The sequence below is a fragment of the Pempheris klunzingeri genome, chromosome 23 (genome assembly GCF_042242105.1).
Source record: "Pempheris klunzingeri isolate RE-2024b chromosome 23, fPemKlu1.hap1, whole genome shotgun sequence".
In the NCBI taxonomy this organism is placed as follows: Eukaryota; Metazoa; Chordata; class Actinopteri; order Acropomatiformes; family Pempheridae; genus Pempheris; species Pempheris klunzingeri.
The window spans coordinates 11,510,508-11,537,971 of NC_092034.1; the positions used below are offsets into that span (position 1 = coordinate 11,510,508).

Here is a 27,464-nt window from a genome sequence, read left to right on the forward strand (position 1 = left end):
AAATGCATCATAAGTTCATTATAAGTTATTCATAGCAGTTATTCACAGCAGGCAGATTGACACAGCAGCAGCCCTTTGGTAAAAGTGAATGTCCGGGCAGAGAGGCAGCCCGCCGCTCTCCGCCAATAGGAAGAGTCGGTGTGAGCGTGGGGGCGGGTCCTGCAGGTCAGCAGGTTTGACTGCACACTGCGTTCAGCCAACTTGATACAGAGTAACAGTAAATCAGACAGAGCAGCTCCTACAGCACCAGCAGTGAAATTGTAACCCTGTTGCAAGTATTTTTGGCCGCTGATAGGACCGAGTGAGATCACTGCGGTCTCTTTTCTCGGACAGACTCAAGAGTTGTTCGGCAAGAGCAACGCAGGGACCGTTTTCACTCTCATTTCTGCTATATCTCAATATTATATCACACTGGAAATGTCCGAAAACAAGCCGAATGATGAGCCGAAGTTATCTACGACGGACAGGGTGGTGAAATGTAAGTGTTATTTTTCATGCCGCACAGAAACGAGACGCTCCCACCGCTCCGAGCAGCTGAAGCAGACTTGAAGGATTCACGGTCGTAGCAGCAAATGTAGTCGAAAATTGTTCGCAGGCTATGGAGGAAGAAGGGTGTTAGCCGAGCTATGACAGCAGCAGTAAACTAGGAAGTGAGGGTAACTCCAGTGTGTAGACCACAGCAAGAATTCTTCTAGAAATGTGTCACATTTGATCTGTGGTACAGCTGCTTTTGTAGACGCTGTTTTCATTAGCAGCGAATGCAGGCAGCAGTGTGACAGATGCATGATCCTTTGGTTCATATACACAGTGCACAGCCTTACAGTGTGCATGCAGATATTGCACAACCATTGCATTCAACCCAAGGGCGATTTCCCCTCATTTTGCATGCATCACCAAGCATAGTTTTTACCAAGGCTCCTTTTTTTTTTTTTTTTCACCATTGCATAATACTACTTGATGTCGCCTGTGTTTTGTAATCTCACATTTGGGGGTGTTCACAGTGTGCTTGTAGTCTTCAATGCCCTATGGGGTGGCTCTTCCTGCCTCCTGTGTTTACAGGTCTGACATTCCACCTTTGCAGTCTACCATAAGAATGCAATAAAGATCATAATCGAGTCGACCTACCACTTGAACAAGGAGTGGGAGCAAAGTAGCCTGCCCAGTTTCTTGTTAGTTGACATCTTATGTTGACTTGAAGGCAGTACTCCACTTGAGTTGCAGTATTTAAGCCTATTTCTGCCTCACAATCTGAGCACTGGAAGTCATTCTAAGTGAACTGTTCTCATGTTGGAAGCTGAAGTCGAAGCCTTTCCTCAGAAGCGAGATGACAGAATGTGTTTGTTTGTGCTGGCTGGTTTCGATCCAATACTAGTTGCGACCATTATGCTCTCCAGCTCCAGTACATCACAACAGGCTTGTGCAGCGATCACAGTGTGCACAAGCACTGGAGGGAATGGTTGAGTAATTTTATTCAGGCTCATTTGCTGAGGTTCAACGGTTTGAAATGATGAAATCATCGTTGACCATTAAACTTTAACATTTTTGTTGAGAGAGGAGAAATGGCAATGCTACAGTGCTCAAAAGACCATGACTGGAATCATTCACTATACACTATATTATAGGCAAGTCTGAGTCTGTTGTAAATATAGCTCCGCTTTGGTGCTTTCTTAGGCTTAGCTTGTGCCATTTGAAATGGAAAAATTTTGAGCAAAAATATAACTGCAACAATTTCCTTTCTGTAGCAAATACGGAGCTAACCAGTTGTGTTATGGCTACGTTTTGCTCAGAAAACGGGGCTGAGTGTTTAAAAGAGAGTCACACCATGTCTTGGGTGCTTTTGTAATGAATATTTCAAGAGATCATCCCCCTACAGTCTCCACCAACTTGAAGGGTAATGAAAAATGGATATGGGTTTTGAAGAGATTTAACAATATCACCGGGAGACTTGGCTAGTCTTGTTATGTGAATCTGAAGCTACTTTTCCCATCGTCACACAGAGGAGATGCTGTCGTGTTGCACAACGTCTCAATACTGTATTTTCAGTACCTCCCTCCTCTGCTTAGTGAAGGTCTGCAGTGGCCTTAATCAGGTTAAAATGTATTGATTAGTCATTAGAGAGGCTGTCAGGGAATCTGAGAGCCCAGTTTCTGGGGCTCACTTTTAAACCCAATGTGGAGATCAACAAAGTAATTTAGCTCATTATTCATTCATCAAGTTTCAAGAAGTGAGTGTTTTGGTAATGCATCGGTATTATGACAACACAGACGCTGGCTGTGTACAAAGCACCTCTCCAAAATAACTGCAGGCTATAGGTGTGAAGTAATTTGTTTTCAGCTGCCTAGTTTGCTCTGCGACAAGGTGTCAGTCCAACTTATCGTAAGTGCTTTGCATCCACCTGTTTTCAAAGCGCATTATCATAATGCTGCTGAGCGCCACTGCCGCATAGTAATTACTCATAAGAGTTTAATCAGCTGAGGCAGGAGAAGTTGCGTCATTGTCGTCATGTTTTTATCCCTGACAGAAATAAACTGGAATATATGAGTGATTTCCAGCATGTAACCATTACATTTAATGAACTCCATCACTTGTACGTTCGTCGGTTGTTCGATATTGACGGTTTCTGTGGACTTGCTGCAGCCGTTTTGCGCTCCTTTTTAAAGGCCTACCTAAACAGCATTTAGGGATTATGTTGTGACTCAGATGATAATCCTCATTATTTTGTCAGGTTTTGTGGTTGTGATTCTTTATTAGCCATATTGCTGCTACTAATGACTATTTTCATGATTGATCAACCTGTTGATTTAACCTTTATTCCATTAGACCTAACCCTAAACCCAAAGATATTGACAACAATGATTGAGAACAAAAAGCAAATATTCCCACTAGAGAACCTGAAGCCAATGAATTTACTGCACTTTTTCTTTTAGACTTAAATCCTCAAATAATAAATCAGTTATCAAAATAGCAGCTGATTAATTTTCTGCTGATCGACTTATCAATTTATCAACATTTTCTCTGCTCAAATGAGCCTTTACACATTATAAATCACCAGTTTCAGTATACAGCTCCTTTAGTCTTTTGAGTATATTGCTAAACTGTTCCTATGATTGAATGTGCTCCACAGTTTTTAACTAGCCCTTCCCTCAGTTAGATATAAAATGAATAAACACTTAGTAATATGGTCGTCATGGTGCAATCATGACAACCACCACGCTCCAAAGCAAAACGAGTTCCGTAATGGTATTTTTCCGTCACAGACTAAGAAGCAGGGCCTCCGAGCCCCCGATGTTGTGCTGGGTCCTTCTCTACGAGTGGGGATGGATAACATCTGACATTTGACTTTTGAGGAGAGGCCCCCATGCTCAGACATGCGTGGGTCGGAGAGCTGGTGGTGGTGACAGCGGCGCAATGCCAGCCACTGATCCCAGCTGGATAGCCGAGTCATTTATAGAACAGAACATTAAGTAATGCCACATACTTGATCCTTGCCTTACATGTGATCACCTACCTGTTCATAATGTGTGCCATCGTAGTGTTTCTGTCTTATCAGCCTCAGACACAGTGTAATACTGAGACATGAAATCCGCATTTGTCAGGAATATTCCTCCGGGTGTTATAATTGTCAGTAATATTTCCTCATTAGCATGCATAACCTTTGTCATTAGCTTTATTTGCATGGAAATACGATTACTATGGGAAAGTTAAGTTTGTAATAACTTCTGAGTCTGTTTGGGATTTTAATCCTGTGCCAGTCTGTTCATTTGTAAAGTTAAAATTTCAGTGGAAATAGTCAATAGCCTTGGTGTTACTAATCCTGGGCAACTCAAATGGTCAGTAACCACATCATTAGTATGTTTTTGGCATCCATAGGGCATTTTGAGACCCTTGAGGCGAAGTATATGTGGGACTTATAGCAAATGTACCAGCTTGGCAGTTGTTGCTGCACAATGAAAGAATGCAACAGAGGGTTAACCTAACTTTCTCACCTTTTTATTTTTAACAACCTCTGCTGTATAGTCGGCTTTAATCAAGAGCAAAGAATAACATGCATTTGCTCCTTTCTGGGACAGAGATAAAGAACATTATATGATGTCTAACCACCTTTATGCATTTAGGATTTCAATATCCTTGGGTGGTTGTAGATGTTCCACATTTGTTAACTTACTTTACTCTAGCATGAATAATGAAGGTTGTTGTTTTGGCCAATATGAATATCCCAGTTATTAATTCAACTTTGGGAATGATTTCTTATTATTTTACTAGTACATAGTTGTTGAGCTGTTATGACAGAACTTAACAGAGATAATTGGATTGTTACATTTTTATGAGAAACATTCCTGTGCTTTAGCTTCTAAATGGTGTAGGCGCCTTTCTTTGTTGTATGTGATTGGAAACTGATATCTTAATGAACAAATAAATGAATAATTAAGCTGCAGATTAATTGATAATTAAAAAACCATTAGTTGCAGCATTTCAAAATACTGATTCTGCTGTTAAATATCATCATGCCACCATGGCATGCTGTTAAATACAGCTGCATGCTGTCCATAACACATATCCTGTCACACCACAGGTGAAAGTGTGAAAATAATCTTGCCAGCAGCCAAAGTGGTTAATCAGCGGCTGTGATTGGTCAGAGAGTTGACCTGTGAACGGGGAGTGCTTGATCTGCTGCACAAGAGCAGGTGCTTAAATAGCAGACTGCCAATATCACGTCCAATCAAGCTGAATTATTTGCTGAATGAAAAATCATGATCATAATTATTATTAATTGTGCCATATGCCATTATCTAAACCACTCTGCAATGTTTGCTGGCCTCAATTGATTTTCAGTGTTTGCTTTCTTTCTACTTCAACCTCACAAACGAGCAAGACGGACATCAAGCTTGCAAATTTAAGGTCCGGTGTGCGAGGCTACTGCTCCCTGTGTGTTTTTAGACCTGTCTGAATTACCAGGTTAGTTTTAGAAGTCTTAAGAGATGCCCCCCTCCCTGTTCACTGCCATGTCTCCTCGGCATGTGAAGAAGTCTTGGTGCTGCTCCTTCTCAGCATCTTTTGACAGCAGTCCACTCAAACAGCTCGACCTGGAAATGTCGCCAACAAGAGAAACTGTAAGTGACAAGAGGATAACCAAACAAGAGATCACAGCATGTCATGTAGCTGCTCACCTAGTCCGCTGTAACTTAAGAGTAAGGTTTTCTACAGGTTTCGATAGCATTGTATTGCATCATGTCATAGTAAGGAAGAGCTGCACTGCCTTTGTTGTGATGTGATACTCAGATACACACTCTGTGGTATTCTGAACCTGAGTGAGTGCACCTTTACCGCTCATTAGATTAAAGAGGAATTAGGCTCTGTTGTGGATTTAGGGCAGAGCAAAGCGGCGGATTTGGACAGATTAAGCTCCATATAGGGGGATAAAGGCGGCTCTGCTCAGAGGTTGTAATCTGACTCCATGCATTAGCTGCTGCTCTTGCTAATTCATGTGAACAAATTGATGTTGGGTCTTGATAAAGCAATAGGGGGAGAGAAAGTGTTTACCTATCTCGGCATTTTTAGATTGTTGCTAAGCCTATGAGTACAGTTTGGGTATTTGAAAACCTTTGAACTCACACTGTTGATACATTTGGAGCAGTACAGTTTTGTAGCTTATATGTTGATGGATGAAGCTTTATTGTGGCTTCATACTAGTGTGGTTCTTCTTAAGGTGGCCTACATGCGCCACTTTTTCCTCTTCACCCACCAAAGTACCATTTTGCAGAGGAAAGAAACAGAAAAATTCGACCCTTTATTGCCTGTATTCACATTGCGCATCAGTTAGTCATAGATCATAATGTTGCACTATTGTTTTTGGTTAAAAATCTTCCTCGGCATAAACAAACCCTCAGTACTTCCCATTTCATGGCTGGCAGACACCAACACAGGGTCCTTTTGTGAGCTACAGTGGATAACAAAAGCCATTTGGAACAGAGACAGGAGTCGTGTGTCATCAGATCCCTCTCTGAAGCTGGTCGCAGCACAGTTACAAATCAATCAATACAGTGTCTACAACACATGTAACTACATATTGGGCAGCCAGTACAGTGAGCGTGGGGGAGGAGAGGCTAACCCAGTGAACTGGGAGCAACGGGGTTGGTGGGTTATGTTAGAAGCTAGTAGAATAGTAAATCTGCTCTCTCACCAGAAGCCCCTCTTAAACAGCAGAGCATGGACAAGCAGCGAAGAAATGAAATTTTGAAGGGGTAGGGGGTTTGCACATTAGCTACAACATGGGGCACTTTTAGTTAATTGACAAAGCGGATTTTCTTAAGAATCCAGATATAGAAAACCATCTGTCATGGGACTGTTGCCAAATGCTGTTTAGCAAAAATTGAGAGCAAATGCTTTGTCAAGGGCTGTGAATCATCACAGGCTTAACAGAGACTCAATTCAATTAACAACTCAGTGGATGATGATTTGATTCAGGAGCGATTTGTGTGTGTGTGTGTGTGTGTGTGTGTAATTTAATTTTGTAAAATACTGTATGATTTGGTACTGTAAATTTTGGCTGACATCGCCAACAAACATACCGTAAAACAAGTGAGGCTGTGATTTTTCTGCAAGGAGGCTCAGAAGAAGACGGCACAATTATATTTAAAACACTCAGAAAAATACATTTAGTTTCAACTAGATGGCAATTTATTTGTTTGCAAAACACTTATGACTTAAGCTGAAAGGCTACTGTAAAACATGTCTAAAAGTATGGGCTTTTTTGTATTGTGTTAATAGTAAAAATAAATAATAATAATAATAAAACATTAAATAAAACATTTTTCATTTCAGTGTTTACCTCACATATCCATCTCAGCAGTAATAATAATGTGGGCATACTAATGCTAGTAGTGGTGGTGACAGTACCAGTTTCAACTTAATAATGCTTGTCAGGAGAGGGAGTGTGTGTGGGAGTGGGCAGGTTGGGGAGTGAAAAGCAAATGAAAGTGGCTGAGAAGTGCTGTGGATGAGCAAGTGCGTATGTGGACAGATTTTTCGACAGACTACTACATCAGATAGTCTATTGTTTCAGTGAATCTAGCATTTTGTGGTTACAATCTAAGGGCATAAATCCATGCAAATAAACTTTGCATTAGGTGTAATGGCTTTGGCGCTTGTAGTGATGTTTGAAGTGTCTGGTCAGCATAGTAGCTGCAGCTGCAGGCCTCTGTGCGTCCTCTACAGGTGGTTGCATACACTTAGTGTTCTGGGAGCCTTTCATTTGTTTTCGAAATTTACAGAGTGAATTTCATCTAACTTTTCCATCCCATTAATTTTAGGGATCTCTTGGTCGCACATGCATCGTTGAAGCCAGCACGATTCATTATTTTTCTCTCAGCAGATTGATGCAGTTAAATCTGCTTGATTTAGAATCAATACATCAGTGTAATGGATGAATCCTTACACCGCTAGCTTTATCATTAGCCAAATAATTGCCGTTTGTTTATATTTTGAATTGCCTGAATATTTATTTAACCCTAGCCCACAGGTATGCACACACACATCCACCTCCAACCGCACACTAAATGAGAAACTGCTTCAACAACACTGAATTATGTTCCGTGGCTCAGAATAAAAGATCTCCACTGTAACATTTTTAACTGGGGCAAACCTCTTCTGTTTGAACACACATATGGTTTTTTGGCCTTTGTTTTCCTGCAGCACTTGTCTCTGTTAGAAGGAGGAGGCTCCTTGTGGTGAAAACAGACCTGTATAGTAAATGGGAGACTTGTCTTTGTGGACTGGGACAAGCCCCTGCATGCTTCTGTGTGACAGATGCAAACATAGACACGCTCCTGTAATGTGCCAGGCGGTTGTTTGTATTTAAATATGGGTAAAATGAGTAAAGCCATCTGCGGGCTGCCTGTAAATGGTAGATTAGTAAGCAGAGAAAAGTCACCTCAGGGGAGGGATGTTGTAACTCTTGTGTTGGCTCATCGACTCTATGGATTGGGGGGGTGACATGGCAAGGCTGCGCAGTATCTCATGGTAACTGTCTTGTTGAGATTGCCTCTTCTTTGCTATCATGTAGGCATCGCTACTTGTTGACACCCACACTCACACACACATTGAAGCTGATGCAAATGCGACCTGTTCCTCTGAAGAACTGATGAATATGCAGATTTTATTCATTTCCAGTGTGCGGGCATGCGCGGCAGGGAACATACAAGAAACGCAGGCAATACACAACCCGTGCGCTTAATCCGACAGCATGGCTTGACAGATAAAGTCAAACCTTAGCTATAAGGGAGTTTGTCATAACGACCTTATTGTGCCGTTTTACGTCGGCACACCCCAAACGTGGACTAGTGCGTCATCGCTGAAGATATTTTCCCAGGCTGTTTGACAAGGCAGAACAGGATTTCTCACAGAATTCACAGCTGTCTTCAGGTTGCAGCGCTGCAGTTTCACTGCAGGTATATTTTGCCGTGGGTTTGGTTTGGCCCGAAGCATAAGCACAGAGAGCAGCATCGGCCAGTGGCTCAGCGGGGCATCAGCGGTATGCATTCAGACACATTGCCCGGTGACTTCCAGCCACTGATGGGCTTCAGGCCTTCAAATGCAGTTTGGCATATTTCAGGGCATTTTCAGCACTGGTAGCTTTTCAGTATAAACCCAGGAGACCTTTTGAAGCGAAGTTTGTGTGGGACTTCGTAAATGTCATGTGTACCGGCTTGCCAGTTGTTTGCTGCATTATGAAAGAATGGAGAGGAGGGTTAACCCCCTTCCTCACCTTTTGATTCACTCACTTCATTTCAGCGGCGGATCGAGAAATTAATCTACTGCTGGACTAGATTTTATCAGACAAGCTGAGAGATCATGCTGTATACAAACAGTTCCATTTAATTAACAGACCAATCAATACATTTAATCAAATGTTATGGATATACTTTATTAAAGCCTCCAGTAACAGAGGTGGCAAGAATAAGAGCAACTTTTACTTTTTTCATCTGGCTGTGCTGTGTAATGTGATTTTGTATTTAGGGCGTTTAGAAAAAGGAAAAAATTACATTTTCACTCTCTGCAGTGCAAAGCAAAGGTTGTTCTCAGGTTCCACATTGAGCCTGTAAGGAATTGTACGTTTTTTTTTTCTCAGCTTCATTAAGCAAATGAACAGAAAATTAGTTTAATTGAGGAAGGCCCTAATTTGAGATGGGCAAATAAGCACATTATATGCAACATTGTTTTTCCTCTGTTCAGTCATTGTTGATCCTGCTGCACGAAAAGACAACCCCGGGAGGAGGGGGTTCCTTTCTTTCAGGTGTCGTTAGCTAGTTAGCTAAAGTACCTAGTGTCTGGACGAGAGAGAAACTCCAGCTATACAAATACAGCTGGAGGTGAGTCGAGGCCCCAAGGTTTATTTACACATGTTAATTATAGACCACCTGGCTGAAAACGAACCATCTTATTCCACGTGGTGGTGGATTTAGTGTGTGCTTATCTAAGTGTACCTTAGGAAAAAAATATTTCATTGGATGTCAGCTTGTTCCACAATTGATGTAACAGCCAGTTGTTTTGTGACATTGGTATTTCTGTGACAAGACATGATAGCCCTTCCTCACATATTCATTATTTATTGAAAAAAAAAAGGACTTATATTAAACTTCATTTTGTACTTGCAAGTCTTCTGCCTCATGGATCTCTAAAACTGTGTCATGAGACGACCAGGCAAACATGGGTTAAGTTTGCCCTAGAGCTGATGATGGCAGGCCTCTCCGTCACTCCCGCCCACGTGGAGAGGAGAGGGAGGAGGACCGCTGGCTGGCCCACTCACTCAAAACACACTCTGCAGAGGCTGGCCAGAGCCAGAGTCGTGACTGAGGTGTGTGTGTGTGTGTGTGTTGGTGTGGGGAGGTAGGGGGGAGACATACTGTAGAGGTGGCCTGTATTTGTTACCATGCCCTTGCTGTTTTGTCTGTGGAATCAGGCCTCAGGAACAACTCCAAAAGAACCACCAAATGAAATTTCATCACTGCCCCTTAGCACTGAATTTTCTCTATGAAATTTCTGCTAGTAATTGCAAAGACAGTTTATCTTGGTTAAAAATGTAATTTTCCACATTTGTCCACAAAAGACTGTTGCTTGCCAGCAACACAAGGCAGAGCAGACAGTCACAACCCTCTGGAAGTAAAGTCAACTCCGCGTTGGCCTCCGCAGTTGCCAGGCCAAGCATAGTGCAAACTGATATCTCATCAGTCTGAGCTCACGGTGTGCCTCTGTTAGCCAGATTGTGAAGAGGTTAGTGTGTCCCAGGGCTCCGATTGATTTTGTGCCTGTCCAAACACCACCGGGGAGCCATACATTACGATGGCCAATCATTTGAACTTTAATGCCATCCCGCTCCCTATCGGACCATTAGGAGTAGAAGGACGGCTCTTGGACTCTACTGTATCTTTTTGCTGTCAAGTGGGCCTGCCGCTTATGAGCGGTTGCATTTTGCTTTATTGATTGCATACATAGATCCTTTTTTTTCACTAGACTGTGGCTGATGCACTAGTTGGTTGTCATCATTGTCCATGTTCATACATGCATCAAACAAGTAGTAGAAGCCTCCTTTTCCTCTGATTTAATTCTTGCTTGTCTTAAACCTACTGAAAACTGAGTAATGAAACTGTGGGAGACATGTTGTTTCGACAAGCTAATCTTGATTGTGTGTGAACTCCTCAGGCCAAGAAGTGGGACCATTGTTGGTAATTACTGCCGTTGTCACAGCCCTGTCCTACACACACACACACACACATACACACACTCCCATGCTAACTGTCATGTTGGCAGCTTGCTTGTTGCTTTGCTATATCATGCAAGCTTTTAATAGTGGCCCATCCCCCATAGAAACTGGCAACGTGGATGACTGACGCTCACTGGCACACGGTTACTGCTGTGACCACAAGTTTGTGTATGTCCGTGTCCATGACAAACAGTCTCAAGAAGACTAAAGACTACACTGTCTTTGACAGCTGTTTTTACCGAGGCTCGACAGCTACTTCAGGGAGCTCTGTCTTTTTTTTCTGTCGTAAAAATGTGAGACATACTGTGTGAGGCCGATTATTTTCTTCTTCACTGGCTCAACTATGCTCTGTCTCTATGTCATGTATTCCAGCCACCCTCCAACAACATATTGGTTGTATTCTTCCTCTGTTTAGTTTTAGCTGTGGTTCTGCCATCCCTGCTTTCAACCATGACTACAATGCTTCCATCTGCCATTCATTCAGCATTTCTTTTTATTCCCTTTTGCACACTCACTTGCTCATGCAGCTGTGTCAAACCCATGTTGTAAGATCAAAACACCCAGAATGCTTCGGGCCCGTCTCCCTGTATAGAACGTAATCTGATCCCCCCTGGAGGAATGTGGTGAGCCTTGGGGACGGCCAAATCGAGGTAGTGAATCAGCCGGTCGGCCGGCAGATAGGGTATCTCCAAGTGATTTTAAGCCAGCACTTCAGCAGCAATTGGCAGAGTGAAATAAATTTCCCCCCTACACCAGACCAAATTCATGCTTTTTTTTTTTTTTATCCCAATCTCAAAATCTTCATGACAGTAACCAGGGCAGACAATAGTTATAATCTGCGCTAAACATTTGTTGAGTACTGTCTGTTTTGTAGCCAGCAGTGAAGAGGGCAGCCTAACAGATGGTGTATACAGTACAGAGCTATGCAGGTCCACAGTATTAGGCTGCAGCACTGCATGGGATGTCGTTATCAAGCTTATATCTTTTGATGAAAGTATATAAAGTAGAATTAGGAAACTGCTGTGATTTGTGTGTGTGTATGCGTATAGTATAGAAAATGGTTGTTAAACTGAAATTGTGACTTAAAGTCGTTCAATACGACTTGTCAGCGTTACAATTACTGTACCTTTTTATGCAGCGTCCGCATCCATTTTTTTGAAAAACATATAGCCGTCATTCTTTTGAGATCTTCAGCGTATCTGGATGGAAAAATATTCTGTCCGCTGCACTATAAAAAGAGTTTTAACCCATTTCTCTGCCACTTATTCCTAACGAGGATGGTAACCCTTTGACTTTCAGCCAGAAATGACATATCCTTGCCCGTTTTATACAACACAAGAAAAATATTTGTGTTATTACAAGATAAAATAATACAATGTATCATCAATATAAAAGAAGGCACCACTGGAGAAATTGGTTGAATGTTTTTATTGTACAGCAGATGGAAAAATTTTCATCCAGATGGTTAGAAGAGTCTGCGGATCCTGGAAATACCTTCAGAAGAGTGGTGTTGGAGAAAAGTGTTGTTCAGTGACCCTCTGGGTTTTTCAAACATCAACAGATATTTATTTTCCTGAAAAATGGATGCTTAGCTCTGCAACAGTAATGCTATGGCAATAAATGAGAGGCACAAACTGGGGCTGAGGATAGCTCTGCAGGGGAACATAGTACCAGTTGGGAAAGACTGGGAAAGTTTACAGTGATGAAGACTTTAGAAAAGCTGAGCCACAGGATATGGTTTGGAAATGTACAGTGAAGGCAATACAGGAGCCCTTTGACCACAGCAGAGGAGAGTCTGGGAGAGGAGACTCCCTTCAGGCAGTCAAGCTGTCAAGTGTCCCTTTCTGAGTCTCAAATTTACTTACTGACCTGATCCTCAAGGACACATGACCTTTGTAGAAGGCTTGTTTGCCCCAAAGGGATCAGGGTCAGTCCACAACTGCTTGACCCGTACTACCCCGCAGCACCAAGAGTTTTACATAGGCCATGGCCCTTACTAACACTTCTTATCCTTGATTGGACGCTGACTGCAGAGATGGCTTTTGAATGTGATGCTTTAACTGCCTTTAATCTCACGGCTGCTAGTAAAGCCTGCACAGATGGCGCCTTCAGCATAATACTCTCCTAGTGAATTTTGAAAGTGCTTTCTCTGCAATATGGAGGTCAGGCTGGCGGCAGAGAAGGATGATTTACTTTACAGTCACTTTTAGCCCAGAAGGGTTGCATAATAGCAGCTTCTTCAGGGGCTCCGTCACAGCTTCTCCTGATATATAGAGCTGCTCCAGGGGGCTGGGAATGGCAAGACAAGGAGTGTGTGTGTGTGTATGTGTGGTTGGTGAGGAGTTATATCCCTTGCTGACTCAGAATTCCTTTGGTCTTTAGAGAAGTAATTCCTTTGTTGCCCTCCCTCCTATTCCAGCCCAGTGCCATTTTTTTGCCTTTTCTTTTCTTTTCTTTTCTTTCTTGGCAGTCAGGTACCCCTGCTGGCAGGAGAACCCACCACACCCGTGCAGTCATGGCCTAGATACAGAGATGGGCTTGAGAGGTGGGCGTGGGCAAGGGGGAAAAGGAAGCAATGGCAAAGGAAGGGGACTCTTAGGGGCCCTGTTGTCTTGGCAAGAGGAGGGAGGAGGTGGCTGGCTGCGCCATCCCATTGCCTCACCACCTGTCCTCAGAAAAACCACAGTCAGTCTGCCAGAAATGAAAACCATGGATCTCTTGGACACAAGCACTTGATGCCAGAAAGATGCTTGTTGCAACATTAAATGTGTCTTATCATACCTGGGTCCAAATCCTTTAGTACTTTATTTATGTATTTATTTATAACGCACATTAAATTTTGGTTGCTATTTCTGACCCTCCCATGTCCTTTTGACACAGCATGGAGGAATGCCATTTCACATATGTGATGGGGCTATTCTTGTATGGTTAGGAGGGTTTGCCCCAGTCCACAGATCACTGTGATAGTGGCAAGGCGGTATTCACTTTCAAGTCAGGCAGGTAATCTTCACAGCTGAGAGAGGTAAGGGGGAAAGGAGGAGGGAGGGGGGTTAATTAATGATGAGGAATGTTATCTACAGTTCAGGCAGTGTTTTATTTGGGTCAGCCTCAAGTCTTGTATGCTCCGTTTACCAAGTGTGGATGCAAATATAGACTGGCTTCATCCCCTCTGTATGCGTCTAGTAATTGCATTCTAGAAATGCCAACATCACTGCTGCCAACGAGCCCTCCTTGGGAGGTGCGATCACGCCTGTTGAGGCATATTATCTCAGAGGCAAGCTGTGAATGAGTACAGAAAACACTGAAGTGAGTTGGAGTTTCTGGAACGTAACAACATTTTTCTATTGATTTACATACCATATTGTATCGTGTTTGATTAGTCTGAGTTGAAGTTAATTGTGTCAGAAGTCATGTGATTATCATCCGTCTATGTTTCTAATGTGTGATTGAGATGTGGTAGTACAGCTTGGGTTAGGATAGGAGTGTATATGATTTCCTAGTCAGCTATCCAAATATTCATAATGTTTAAAGGATGTATGTTGATGACATCCTAGAGATTCAGTGTTACACTCCATGAACAAGACATAATTCGTTTTGATACTTGCAGCAAATGTGTTCTCCAAGTGAAATTCCTTTTCAGTGTTTTCTCTAGAGGTTTTACATGTGTTTACTGAAATATTTAAAAGGGCTGGAAAGGAAAGAGCCACACTGTTTCTATTAACATGTGACTGTAGCAGGGAGTGAAATAGATAAAAACATACAGAAGAAACAACTAACAAAAAAAAACAAATCCCAGGTGCAAAATGTTGAAGTAATTTGCTCACAGAGTTGACGATTTTATGACCAACTAACATTTTAAAGTACTTCTGCAAATGTTGCTGCAAAGCTGTCCAGTTTAATTGTGGCAGCACCCTGCAATATATTTTTACTTCTCTGTCACGGTATCATTATAGTATTGAGTTTCACATGTTTAACTTAGTAGCAAAGCTTTTGAAGTCAGACTTCTGGTTTTGTGACAACAAGTGCAACCCTAGCTGAACTGCACACAGCGGATCTGTATCATGTCCAGCCACCCGTCTACATGTCACTACACACTCAAAGAACAAGCTACCAACAAGAACGCTTTGTGAAGTGGCTGCCTGCGCACTGGCGGCGCTCTCCAGGGTTAGTGGGGACATATGTTCTCGATAGACCAGTGTCGTCAGTCCTTCCCAATTCAAGCGCCAGTTGACAGCATGATGGAGAGTGGTGAAGGACTCACACAAAGGTGGTTCTGTGCACGTGCAGGGCCAGGTTTTTGTCCAGATCGGAATCCAAACACGCCCACCAATCCCTCCTTAGCTGCCTGACCTTTCTGCATACCATATGAAGAAAATGTTGAAATTGTAGCCCTGAAGCCATCATCGTGTCAAAGACCAGACACATTATAGCTCAAACCTTATGGGTAGCCTGACTTACTTTACTTTGATTTATGAATGACAATTTAGAGTTATGATTTACAGAGGCAATATGAGGATATTGGATTTTTGCCTCTGTGCTTATTATTTTTCAATGGCAGGTGAAAGTTTTGATCTTGAGTATTTTGCAGACTAAAGCTAAAAGCCCGTTGACCTGCAGCATGTACATACGTTCTGCACATTGCTTTACACTGCATTGAAGTTACATCAACGATTTACTGGCCCGAACAGCCAGTCGAATAGCTTTCTCTCTTATTCGCTATAGACTGCCAATAAGGGCCAGCAAATGTCAACAGTGTGGCAGTGAATACTATAGCTGAGCAGTCCTTATAGCTGACTGTCTGCCTTTTGTCTCGGGACCTTTAAAATGTCAAATGAAGTAATTAGCATATTGCATTTATGCTGTGTTTGCCATAATAGCAGTCTGTGTATAAGTGTAACATTTAACACTGGGGAAAATGAAGGTAAGGTGTGACGTGTCTGTCTGGCTGTTATGTGCCACAGGTTCCATTTGTGGGAATAACTTGCGTACAGCCGAGCATGCACCCATAGCACCCCGTCTTCCAGATCCTTTCCGCCTCCTCCATTGTTCCGTCTCTGCTATGCTCCAAAGCTGATTACAGCGCCTTCTCTAATGAAAGCTAATCCTGTGTCACGGCATTGTGGAGGAGGAGGAGGAGAGGGGGGGGGGCAGGCCTCGGCACGGCAAAGCTAGCAGGGAATGTCTTCTTCAGGGCCTGTCAGAGTGGCTTTCAGAGGAAATGCCAGAGAGTGTTAACGTCTCCGAAAACCTGGAAATCGACGAGGTGTTTTACATTGAGATTAAGCTTTTCACTGCTGGCCTGTTGACCCTGAACACCTTCCACAAAGGGCTGCCCAAACTTGTAATGGCCTGTAATAATTCACTTTAACTATGTTCAACCCAGCCGTTCATCATCGCTTCTTAATAGTTGGACCTGACTTGTCTAAATTACTTCGGTGTTGGTGCCTTGAGTTTGCAGTTGACTTTAGGGCTGTCCAACCTGTGTTGTTCATTTACCTGTACTGAAAAAAGCATAATCTTACAGAGCGATACAAAGAGATTTGTTTTTATAAATGTGGCAGTTTGAACAGAGACTGTGGTTGTGTAGACATTATAAATCGAAAAAAACTGTATAGAAAAATTGAAAGTTGGAACAAACACAAATGCTTTAACCTCAACTCAGGGTGTGTAGCTGATGCCAGTACTCATTTTTTCCCAAATTTAGATTGAATTATCTGCACCTTACTGCATGGAATTAATTTAAATAATTTTTATGTAAAGTAATGTAAGGCAAGGGATGGCAATGGCCCTGAAAACCTAAGCTAAAATGGCATTAAGTGAATGCATCTGACAGCTCAACATTGAATTTTATAATGACTATAAGAGACTGTATTCAGTGTAGATCACTCAAGTCACAGGCCAGTGTGCATTGGACTGGTGGATTTTTATCGCTTTATGAAATAAAACTACCCATGTTGCTGAGTGTCTTGTTCAGTTTGAAAGTAGACCCTACAGATTTAACCCAAAGTGTAAAAGCTGTTGTACCTCAACACTGCCCTTTTTGCTTCAAGAAGAAATGATAGCTCTTTCATGGTGTCAATATTTAATATGCTTCTCTAGACGGTGAACTGACTTGACTGTCTGTCGTCAGGGCACGGCTCACAATTTGCTGTAGACTACAAGTTGTGTGAGGATGGTAAATCAGCAGGGACGTCCCATTGGTGGACTGTGATCATTTTTGATAGATTGACAGGTGCTCTTTCCACAACACACTTTTTCTTTCTCATCTTGACTCCTGATGCATTTTTATTTCATTGACTGATCTTTCACTCTTCCTGACTCATGCACCACCCACTCCAGGCAACCCACTGTAGCCATTTGCCAGCCGCGATCCAGGTCCCTGGCGGCCTCTCACTCTGTCATTGATCAGCTGCTGCATTGATGGCGTGCCACACGCCCAACCACCACCAGAAAACCAGTGCAGGGACATCCCTTAGAAAATGTCCATCCTCCCCCCTATCACAGCATCGGCCACCTACCCCCATCCATCCATCCTTGCATACATACTGTTCACCCACGCCAGCCTCCCACGCTTCAGCCCTAACCTCACTAATTAATCAGGGACTTAGACAGAGTGCTGTCTGAACAGCGGTGCATTTAGATCACCTTCTGCTGCTAACGCTTTCTACATTTCTCATCTAAAATCTGTTGAGCCAGCAGCAGGATTAACGCTTGCTTGTCACTCACTCACATTGCTGTCGCCCATGTCTCTAAAACACTGCTATGGGCTACTTCCTGTCAGAGCGTGATGGTCTTTGATAACCCTGACAGCCATGGCAGCATTAATGCAGGTCTTGGGTGTATTGTTGGCTTGTTAAGTATACGACCTGTCTATCTTAATAATGAGGATCCCTAGATAGCTGTCATTGACAGGAACCTCTGTGCAGACAGCCACACGTTACTGCAGTGAACAGCTGTCAGATGCAACATCACATACCTTTTTGTTTGTGTTCCCCACATTCTGCTAATACATTATTTTTTGAGCATGTAACAGTCAGGCTTCTGCTCTGATTTACAGCCTTGGATCGAGTTGGTGGAGAATGTAACACGCTGCCGGCAACTCATTTTTAAGCCAATATTTTGATGGATGAAAGATTAAGACTGAGACTCTACAGCTCTGTTTCCGTGGCAACCCCTTTTACTCACTTTTATCTAATATCTCTCCTTTTGATGCGATGTAAAGGCTTATATCACCGCAGCACATGATGATGGTCAGCAGCTGTTTAAAGTGGTCCACTGGTAGCGTTTAATCAGAGTTATGATCATTAAAGCTGCAATTAGTACTGATATTGACCACAGGCCATAGACCAAAGGAGTGACAACATGCAATTAGAGATATTTGCCTTCAAAGGTGCAATGTGTGCATCCCTGTACAAAGTAATATTTTTAGCATTTATAATTCAGGATAATGTAGGTTGAAAGGTTCATCATCAAAACTGCTTTTTTTGGTCAGACCTAATAAGATTGTGTGTGATAACAATTTAAGAACACAAATTTACAGAACAGAAACATATGAACAAAACATTTGTTGAATTTGAACGTGACACAAAACCTGAAATATAACCACAGATCAGAATAACTATTAAAACCGAACATCCTGTTTAGATGAGAAACAGCTGAAACAGAGTGCCATGCAGCTTCACAACTGTATAAGCAAACATGAACAAATGGAATGAATGTTATCTCTTAAGACTGTTTATTTGAAGGAGAGAGTTCAGAAGTCGAGGACTCCTCTGTGCTTAAACACAGTCTAGCTATTTTTTCCTTCTTGACTAGACTAGATTAAGGCTAGATTAGACTAGTCCCAACAACACTTCACTTCCATTCCCACTGCTACGATAAATTGAACTGGCTTGCTATTAATTCGAGGGAATGAATTGAGTAATGTGAAGGCACAATTTGTAATTTTAGGGCATACATTATTAATTACAGGGCGCAAATTAAGTAGTACGAGTTATTGTACTATTGCAAATCATTAATTCGAGGGAATGATAATTTGTGTGGAGAAATGATTAAATATGTTATCCTTAATACCTGCTGGGCTCTGTAGCAGTACTTGCCTTCATGGCACGATATCGATCTTTGATACAGGCCCCCTGAGTCTATGTTGACAGTTCTACTCAGTCCCCTTTTGCATTTTTATTTCCTCTGATGCAATAAAGGGTTCTTTTCCTTTTGCTCTCTCTCTCTCTCTTTATGTGTCTCTGTCTCAGGGAAGGTGAGAGCTGTTGGCTCTGCTTGCCTTCCTGCCTCAACCACAGAGGTAACCACTCCATTTCCATACTGCGCACAGATATATTCGGCAGACTCAAAAGCGCTGAGCTTCAAAGCTAAGCTCTGCTAAGCGTTTCGTTCAGGGCCGGCTTCTATCCCTACTAATGCATGGTAAAGAGGTTCACGCCAATTTCTAAGTGACCTTTTCACTGTTAGTCCTAAAGCCTGCTGGCCTTTTGAATCTCCGGTTTGTCGTCAGTGGCCAGATGGTAGGGCTGTATGTTCTATAGGTTGCTTTCCTTTTTAATACATCTTCATATGACATAATTTTGGAAAAGCAGAGTAGTTTCCCTCTTAGCTCTACTGAGTCACAGTGCAAATACCAGGTGTTTGGATCCAGCTGTGCTGCTGCAGCAGCTCAGTGATTGAATCCAGCCTGTTAATGCTTGATTTTGCAGAATTATCCAACAACTTAAAGTGTGCAATAAAGCACTTCTCATCCAGACAACTGCTCCTTCTGTTCAGGACCAATTTTAAAACTACCCAAAATAGGCTACTAAATGAGTGCAGTGTGCAGTTCTTTTACCATTGCTATATTGCTTTTCTGAAACATACCAAATGTGGAGAGTGGCATATTCTATGCTGGTTCGCAGCAGTTTGTCTGCAGTAAACTCTCATTAAAAGGAAGAACAGTTTTGTTGGGTTAGCGTACCTTTCATTTCTGTTTTTTGATCTCTTTGCTTTAGAATTATTTCTTTTATTAACTTGGCACCCACAAGTCCTGTCTTATATATAGTTTTAATCCATTTTATATTATGATACATCATTTCTACGGTGGGCAGAATTCTGCCACTGGGATTTATATTGTGTTAATAGTATGTAAGGAATACATTATTTCTGTAGAGTGCTGACTTATGAATTATTGATTGACAGTGTTATAGTTTTTTAGGTGGGTTGGAGAGGGAGGCGGAGTTGTTGAAAATCTGAGATGGCAGTTTCAGACCCGACATGCAGACTTCATGCTGCTGTATCCAGTGTGTGAGGTAGACCATACCACAAATAATTTATCACCTTGTGAATATAATGCGTTATATGGTTCAGCTGCCGCAGTTCTTTGTTATCAGCAAAGATAGCCATATCTTTTGCATTATGCATGTCAGGTAATCAGCTTCCGAATGGACTCTGTGGTAGTGTAATAATGAAGCAATGAAACTGCTGCCAGATGACATTTGAAGTTGAGATGCTTTCTGATGTACAGTATGTGCTTTGTTTCCTGCCGCCTACAGAAGCTGATGCATTCTGTTCATCCTGGACTCCGAAACATATCCCACTCTAATTGAATGCCGTTATATAATTTAATTAGCAAATCCTGGCTATCAGTGGAGAGTGACTTGCACACTCTTGGTGCCCTGTTCTGCACTTGGCACTCGTCCTCTGTGCATACACCGAACACAGTGGATGTTCATCACTTCCAACTGGGAAAAAGTCTGACTGAGAGTGAAGAGTTTTCTCATTTCCGTACTGTCCGTACTAGTACAGCATAATCCCACAGATGTCTATGTGCTAGTGGTTGTATTTCTTGCCTATTGCAAACTAAAATATACTCCGCTCCTGCTTGCCACTCCACTTTGGTTGTACAGTCCATGGATGGGCTGTTGAAAGTGATGCAAAATGTCCACAAACAACATGTTTGCGTGGTTTGTCGTTAGTTTGTGTCTCTTTCCATCTGGGTGTCCTGCTCCTATGTGGGAGTGGTGGAGGGTCTTTTTACAGGACTGTGCCATGGGGCCCATTGTGTCATGATCCATCTATGGTTTTATCTGGCAGTGGTATTTATGTACCGTTTGACAGTGAGTTTCAACTTGATTCATTACACGGAGATCTTGCTTCTGCTCCCATCCACTTTCCTTGCCTGAGGATAAAGAGCACAGCATCGTCATTCGAATAAGTCAAAGGGATCAGGGGAATAGTGACTGCTGTTTTGTGCAAGTAAGGAAGTTAAGTTATAGATCAGTATGGCAGTTTAGATCAGACATCGCACTGCCTTTGCATAATGACGTCTGGCCATGCAGTCAAATTACTTCTGGTATTCTATGCTTTGTATGAGCTGACCTTTGTTGCACTCGCACATAGTTCTGAAGTCTGTTCTGCCTCAGCTCCCTGTTGGTCATGCTGAGATTTCCACTGGTCATGCTGAGTCTTAGGGGAGGAAAATTGCTGCTGTGGTGGCTTGTCTGCTGGAAGGGGGCAGAGGGTTTGACGTGGGCAGTGACAACCCGACTCTCGCCCACGCTCCGCAAGGGCTCCCCGCTGCATCCTGCACCGTCACCAATTCCTTGGGGGTCATATCGGCATCTGATGGAAAGATGCTGTGCATCGCAAGATTAAGGTGTCTAGGCTGGAAGTGTAAGAATTTATCACAAGTTCTTGCTTTTTTCCGAAAGCAGTCTGCTGTATTTGTATGGCTTTAAAGGACTTCACTTGTTTTATCAATGCCCACTCATTGGCCACAATCTCAACCCAGCTTGGGCAATGCTGGCTTAATACAGGAGCAGTTATTAGCAGGTAGTATGCTGTTCATTAATGTCTGCGGTAGCCGCAGTCAATGTTTGATAAAGATATTGCTATGCAGTTGATGAGAATAAACTGACACCGTGATTGTCAGTAGGAGCACTACTTAGATATTGATCGACTGACCATATTGCGTGAGTGGTGTTATCTCAATAAAATCACATCTTAAAACCATCTCCGATGCTATGTGGCTTAATAACACAGGCATGTTTTGCAGTTTGAAAGTCATTTTTCAGTAGAGTTGATTAGTAGTTGAGAGTTGTCTGAATTCCTGACTGTGCTGTTGTTAATTCTGTATTTATGACGTAAAGATGTAGCTCCCACAACTCTCAGACAGCTGACAAGGCCAGGAACGAAGATACAAAGGAATTGTAGACATCTTAGCTGTCAGTTCAGGCCAAAATCACAGATGCACTCTGTGTTCTTCACTAAATAAAGCCAGGGGTTGCTTGGTGAGCTCTGCAACAGTCTGTCTCACTTTCTCCAATTAAGCTGATCTGTCCAGCACCATATGACTGCGCACCTCCTGCTGTCTCATTCCTCAGAGAGATCACATTAGCTCTGAACTACACCAACCTGAACATTTCAAGCTGCCCGTTTTCCCACTGCTTCTCAGCAGTTTCAGATGCACTGCGCCCGGTGGTGCAAATTTCTCAAGAATCACACCTGTGCTGAATGTATGCCGTACTCTGGGATAATTATTCTACTCATGTATGTTGCATGCACAAAGGTGGCTGCTGGGCTGCTGATCTAAAGCTTTTTAAGTTCAAGACCTAAGCAACTGAAGAAGGAGATCATTAAATGTTGCTATAAACCTCGCTGACCAACACAAGATAGTGGGCTTTTATTGAATAAGCTTTAAATTATTATTATTTAGCATGCCCTCCGGACATTCAGTCTATTAGTCTCTAAACCTAATGGCGGATGGATGGCTTTAATTTGTATCTTGGAAATTACAATGCTAATCTGAGGCAAATTACTGGGGAAAGTTAAATCAGACTCCAGTTTTTTTTGTTTTTTTATTTCATCCTCTCTCTAACCATCTCTCACTCTCTCTCATCATTCCTCTCTCATGCCTGACTCTAGGCTGCAGTGCAATTTGCTGGTTACATAACAGAAGGGAGCACAGAAATGGTAAAATTAATGAAGGCAAAAGCGACCGCCTAATGGAGACCATTTTTGAGTCATACTTAGGTTTCAGGCAGATAGCCTCGGGTCACTTTAAGCTCTCACAGCTATAAAGCTCCGTATGAACGGATAGATGCACAGGGTTATACACAACAATCCACTATTGCCGTGTGCCAATGTTCTGATGCTGCTGTTTGGGAGGAAAAGAGCAGAGATTTTTAGTCATATTGAACAGTTAATTACTGCAATGACTGTGAAAGATGTAGCCCGTTCTTTAATGCAATATTTGACACCACCATATATTTTCTTGTTCTAATAACAAAAGTTTGATGATTTTTTTCCCTCCTTGACTGAGTTGTTAATCCCCATTGTGCTTTTTCCTTACTGCAGGACTTTTAATTTCTGTCATGGGGGTTATGCCTTTTTCTTTAGAGCTTAGAGCCATTACAATGTGCCATGTAATGTTTTGGCAGAGGTGGGTGTTACTCCTGTTAATAAGAGGGCTGTTAGAAATTCCACAAGGGGAAAGTTCACAGTGTTTCCATTGTCATGACTGTAGGAAATGGAAGGATGATGTGTTGAAAGGTTGCCAGTGCGCCAACAACCACAGCTTTCAAGCGGGTTATTTCTACTAAAGAATAATGTTTTTCTTTTGTGTTTGAGTGTTGGGATGTGTTATGTTTTGTCACGTCAGTGGGACCAGATGTGGCTCAGTCAACAGCCACAACTACTCGGATGGTACCAACCGCTGTACTGTTTCAGGCAAAATTGCTACAAACTCAACTCCGAGGATCATGTTGTGTCACATAGTCATGCGTAGTCAATATAGTAGTGCTTTGTCGATTGTTCTTCCCGTTCCAACAATTAGATATGAGGTTTTCCCATGCATCTTCCTCATAAAACTCTCTATGCATGCATACAGTCTATCGTCTATGGGGTAGATCTACTACCAGGCTACATTTCCACACAAACAGAATATGTTTTTTGCAGAGAGACTTGAAAATAACTTTGTTTACTCTCATAAAGTTCAGATTCACAAGAAGCATGGTTATGGTAGACTGCCTTCAGAGTAATTGGCTAACAATGTGGGCTAAAGAAAATACTGTAAGCATTGCATCCTCTGCCTTTATCTGACACTTCACATACACATTCACATGGAGTTAATTATGACAGCCAGCTAAAGTCAATGCTGCTGATATTGAGTCATTCATACTTGTGCTCTTGTTTGCTATATAGTCACGCTGCAGATTCTTGACATAGTTGTCGTGTTTTAAGTGGAAAATGCTCCCAAACAGCTTCATAATAGTTGACACGAATGTTCACGCTGTCTCCAACATCTTAGGGGCCAGTGTGGTGTAGTCGTTCAAGGCAAAAGCCCCAAGGCCCTGGCCTCAGGCTAGAGTTGCACAGCAGGTGCTCAGGGGAGGCCAACCTGGGGCCCTGGGTAATTCTACCTCAGATGGGGATTTCTGAATGCCCCAGATCCCAGATATGGGACAGACATTAGGCTGATATTGTCTTAAATTATTGCTTTAAGCACATTGAGTATTTCATTTGCTTGAACAAAGTCTGTTCATTTTGATAATTTTGGTCTTAAGTATGTAGATTTGCAAAGGATGGCGGTTGTGGGAAAGAGGAAAACGGAAATAAAAATACATACATCATTAGTTTTCCTGTTTTAATATTGACACTGAATAAGTTGCATGAAGATGCTGGACACAACAATGTTACACAAAGCATATAGGCATATTTTATTAAGAAGCAAGTAATTATCAACTTTAGAGATATTTTTATTGTTATAAAGCTAGCTGACATCATAATTTTCTCTTTAAGACTTCAGAAATAGGTTTCCACTTCATTTGTTGGCTTTGGGCAGTGTTGGAGTTTTATGTGAGTGGATGGAGCGTTGTGTTTTAGAGCAAGTGCAGCCTGCACCCCTGTGACTCAGATTGTGTAAAACATAGTAACGCTGAAAAGATTCCAGTAAATTTGCAATTTCTTCGTACACCTGTTAGAAAGCTTTAAATACTGCAGTTGAGGTCCCAAATATCGTCTGTCACTAAGCACAGTGTGACACAGATAAAGTGCAGGTCTGATTACCACTGATGTCACCTTTGGGAAGGATGGATGTTAACACACACACCCACACACCCATACACACCAACTCAACAGTATTTGCTATCGGCTTAGTGCATTAGTCACACCCGTATGTTATGTGCAAAGTCTGCAAGTGGACGTTAATTAAGAGCATGTCTGTGTTTTTAAACGGCATACAGCTGCCAAATTGAAAAGTCCACAGAATGTGGTTTTTAATTATGTCCTTTTTGTACCTTTGCTGTCAGTAATATGCTCATCAGGGGGCTGTAAAAAGGAGAAATTAACACACCACACTTTTGTTTTGGTGGAGGCCACTAAAAGTACTTTTAATGATGGTTTCTTTAAAAACTTAAAAGTTTAAGTAACTCCCTCTTAACCTGATGTCAGCTGCTAAGATTACAGTGATATGAGGTCCATTTTCCAAGAATTGCATTGTGGGGTTTCTGTTCTTTTGTTAAAATGAACACGTTCTTCATTAAAGGTCTGCCTGGAGACCCGTTGGGTTATTTGCATAGAAAATGCGCACCATCTATTTTTTTTATGCTGTGATTAGATTGGAAAGTTCACTCTTTTCAATCAAAATACATGCAAACAGGATCCAGGCCTTTTAAATGCATCTGTTTTATCCAAAATTACAAGAGCACATTGAATTGCTGTGAAAAAGCTATTCTTTATAAGCCACAAATTATGGAAATTGACAGTAATAGAGATCTGTTGTGGATTCAGTTAGTCTAATTTCCATGATGCCTTCAAGACTCTCAAAAATAAATATAATTTTGCTCTTTTAAATAATTGTGAGTGACAAATAAGCAAATGCATGTCAGACTGACGATGATGTCTCTCTTCTTCTAATGACACACATAAAACAGCATGTTTAAATATACATTATCCAGCAAGGTAATATACTGACAACTTTGTGCTCACATGAAAGGCTTTTATGTTAATAGAATAATTTTATCTCAGTTCCCTGTTTCATTTTCAAAGTGACATCTTCTTCTGCCATGAATGTTGCCAGGCAAACTAGAAAGTGTGTGTGGGTCTGTTATAAATATTGAGAATTGAATGACTCACAGATCATAGCAGCAATCTGGTAAATTGTCTCAGAGGGTGGGCTGGAAGCATGGGAGTGAACACTAACTCCCTCTCCTGCGGGTAGTCGATCCCCTGGAAGGTACAAAGTACCTGCTAATCAAACAGCTTAAATGCCGTTTGCTTAGTGATGTGGAATTAACTGTGTGTCCTCATAAGCCTTTTGTCAATGAAAGGTATATTAAAGCACTGTAAATATGTTATGAGAGCAGTAATGATGCTTTTTTTTTTTTTCTCCTAACCCTTGCAGCTGTCCCGTTCCCCCCGAGTCATCGACTGACTGCTAAAGAGGTGTTTGACAGCGAGGGGAAGCCCAAAGTGGACGTGCTGAAAGCCCACCTAACCAAGGAAGGCCGTGTGGAGGAAGCAGTGGCTCTGAGGCTCATAGGAGAGGGCGCCGCAATCTTGCGTGCAGAGAAGAACCTCCTGGACATCGAGGCCCCTGTGACAGGTCAGGAATCACAAGAGTAGAGCTGAAACAATGGATTAGTAGATGAATTACTGAATGAATTACTCATTTACTTAATTTTTTTTTCAGCATGAATGCAAATAATTAATTGATTACAGCTTCTAATTTAGGAGCATTAATTCCGTTTCATATGGTCAGATTTTATACCGATCAAACAGGACATTTGAAGATGTCTCTGTGCTTTTGGAAATTCGGACAGAAGCTTTTGATTAATTGATGACACAGTTGAATGAAAGTAATTGGTAGTTTCTGCGCCACGTCAGGTCACACACAGTGCACTTCAAAACCCATTAAAAACTGGTTTGTATTTACCTTTCTTATTGTCATTCTGATACTGTTTATCATGGTTATTGGTTATTTTACTGGATTGCTGTCATTGTTTTTAATTTTTAGATCTGCACCTAAACATGTACTAATTATTCTTCTGTGCTGTTTTCACTCCAAGATCTTATACCTTATTTATTTCCTAAACTTGACGACATAATCAGAGCAGAATTTGTGCTTGTTTTTCAGCAATTACCAAATGACAGATGATGATTAACTAATGTTGTTAACTGTGTTTTTCTAAAGACAGTCATGGTCAACGACTGCCACAGGGATTGAAAACTTGCAGATGCCAGTGTTAGATTTAGTGTCAGATTTGAAATGCACACTCTTGCCTCTTCTAAGAGAGGACTGCATGCATAAAGCTGTATGAAAACTTAATGTTCTTAAATAAGTGAGTCATTGTGCCTCCGGGCCACACACTGGCCATTCAGCTTGCCATAGCAGTGTATTTTATTTTAGGAAACACACAAGTTTAGTTCATTCAGTTTGCCAAAGCTAACAAGCTTGGTTACTGCTTTATGCATTAACACACAGTTCTAACGCAGAAAAGCTGTGTTACAATTGTTTTAATATTCAGCTGACAATAAAAAAAAGAGATAATAACTATTTTCCCTCTTTTTATTAGAGCTATTAACCATTGTGGTAAAACCATTATAAACAAGCAGCATGAAAAACTTAATAAAAACTGTAATTTGTTTGTGCGTGCTGATTTTTCACAAAATGTATAACTTTCTTTTACAGTTTAGCTTTTACTCTATCTCAATATCGCCC

General features: G+C 41.8%; 1 protein-coding gene across 2 annotated transcripts in view; it reads left to right on the forward strand.

The window, feature by feature from the left end:
* The first annotated feature begins 227 nt into the window (after positions 1-227).
* Positions 228-27,464, forward strand: part of LOC139222512 (protein phosphatase 3 catalytic subunit alpha) — a 61,598-nt gene continuing 34,361 nt past the window's right edge. For both annotated transcript variants that reach the window (XM_070854288.1, XM_070854289.1), the window contains exons 1-2: positions 228-478; positions 26,148-26,348. In XM_070854288.1, the coding sequence (XP_070710389.1) occupies positions 418-478; positions 26,148-26,348 (262 nt within the window). In that variant the 5' untranslated portion in view covers positions 228-417. The remainder of the gene's footprint in view (positions 479-26,147; positions 26,349-27,464) is intronic.